This window comes from Mesitornis unicolor, unplaced genomic scaffold (genome assembly GCF_000695765.1).
Source record: "Mesitornis unicolor isolate BGI_N332 unplaced genomic scaffold, ASM69576v1 scaffold34986, whole genome shotgun sequence".
Lineage (NCBI taxonomy): Eukaryota > Metazoa > Chordata > Aves > Mesitornithiformes > Mesitornithidae > Mesitornis > Mesitornis unicolor.
This window is the reverse complement of record NW_010192287.1, coordinates 15,111-15,524: the sequence shown is the minus strand read 5'-3', so window position 1 is coordinate 15,524 and position 414 is coordinate 15,111. Positions and strand designations below refer to the sequence as shown.

The window sequence follows — 414 nt, the reverse complement described above, 5'->3', positions numbered from 1 at the left end:
TTAAATCTGAATTTTAATATTCTTTCTGACTGCACACCTTTATCTAACAATCAAAGTTTAAAAAGACAAAACAGAAATGGAACCTAATACTAAAAAAAAGGCACATTATCAATAATTGGTAGATAGCAAACAAATCAGTAGACTGATACTGAACACTTACTTCATAATGCTCATATTCATTTACATCAAACGTATTGAAATCCAGGAAACCAAACTGCAAAGCCTAAAAATCAGAATGCAGCTTTTAACGAAGACAACAGTTTTTCAATAAGAACAGTTTATCACACTTTTAGGTTCCTGAAAGCCTGTTAATACCTGTTCTACTCTTTCAGAAAGATTTCTTCATATATTGGAAAAAATATGTATCAGCTCAGTCTTGGTTCAAAACAGATTTGTAAATTTTAATATGAATGA

General features: G+C 29.7%; 1 protein-coding gene across 1 annotated transcript in view; it reads right to left on the bottom strand.

Moving 5' to 3' along the window:
• Positions 1-414, bottom strand: part of LOC104542652 (dual specificity protein phosphatase CDC14B-like) — a gene marked incomplete at its 5' end in the record, with an annotated part of 18,231 nt that overhangs the window by 4,080 nt on the left and 13,737 nt on the right. Inside the window, one exon of the mRNA XM_010187029.1 lies at positions 161-223. Within this exon, the coding sequence (XP_010185331.1) occupies positions 161-223 (63 nt within the window). The remainder of the gene's footprint in view (positions 1-160; positions 224-414) is intronic.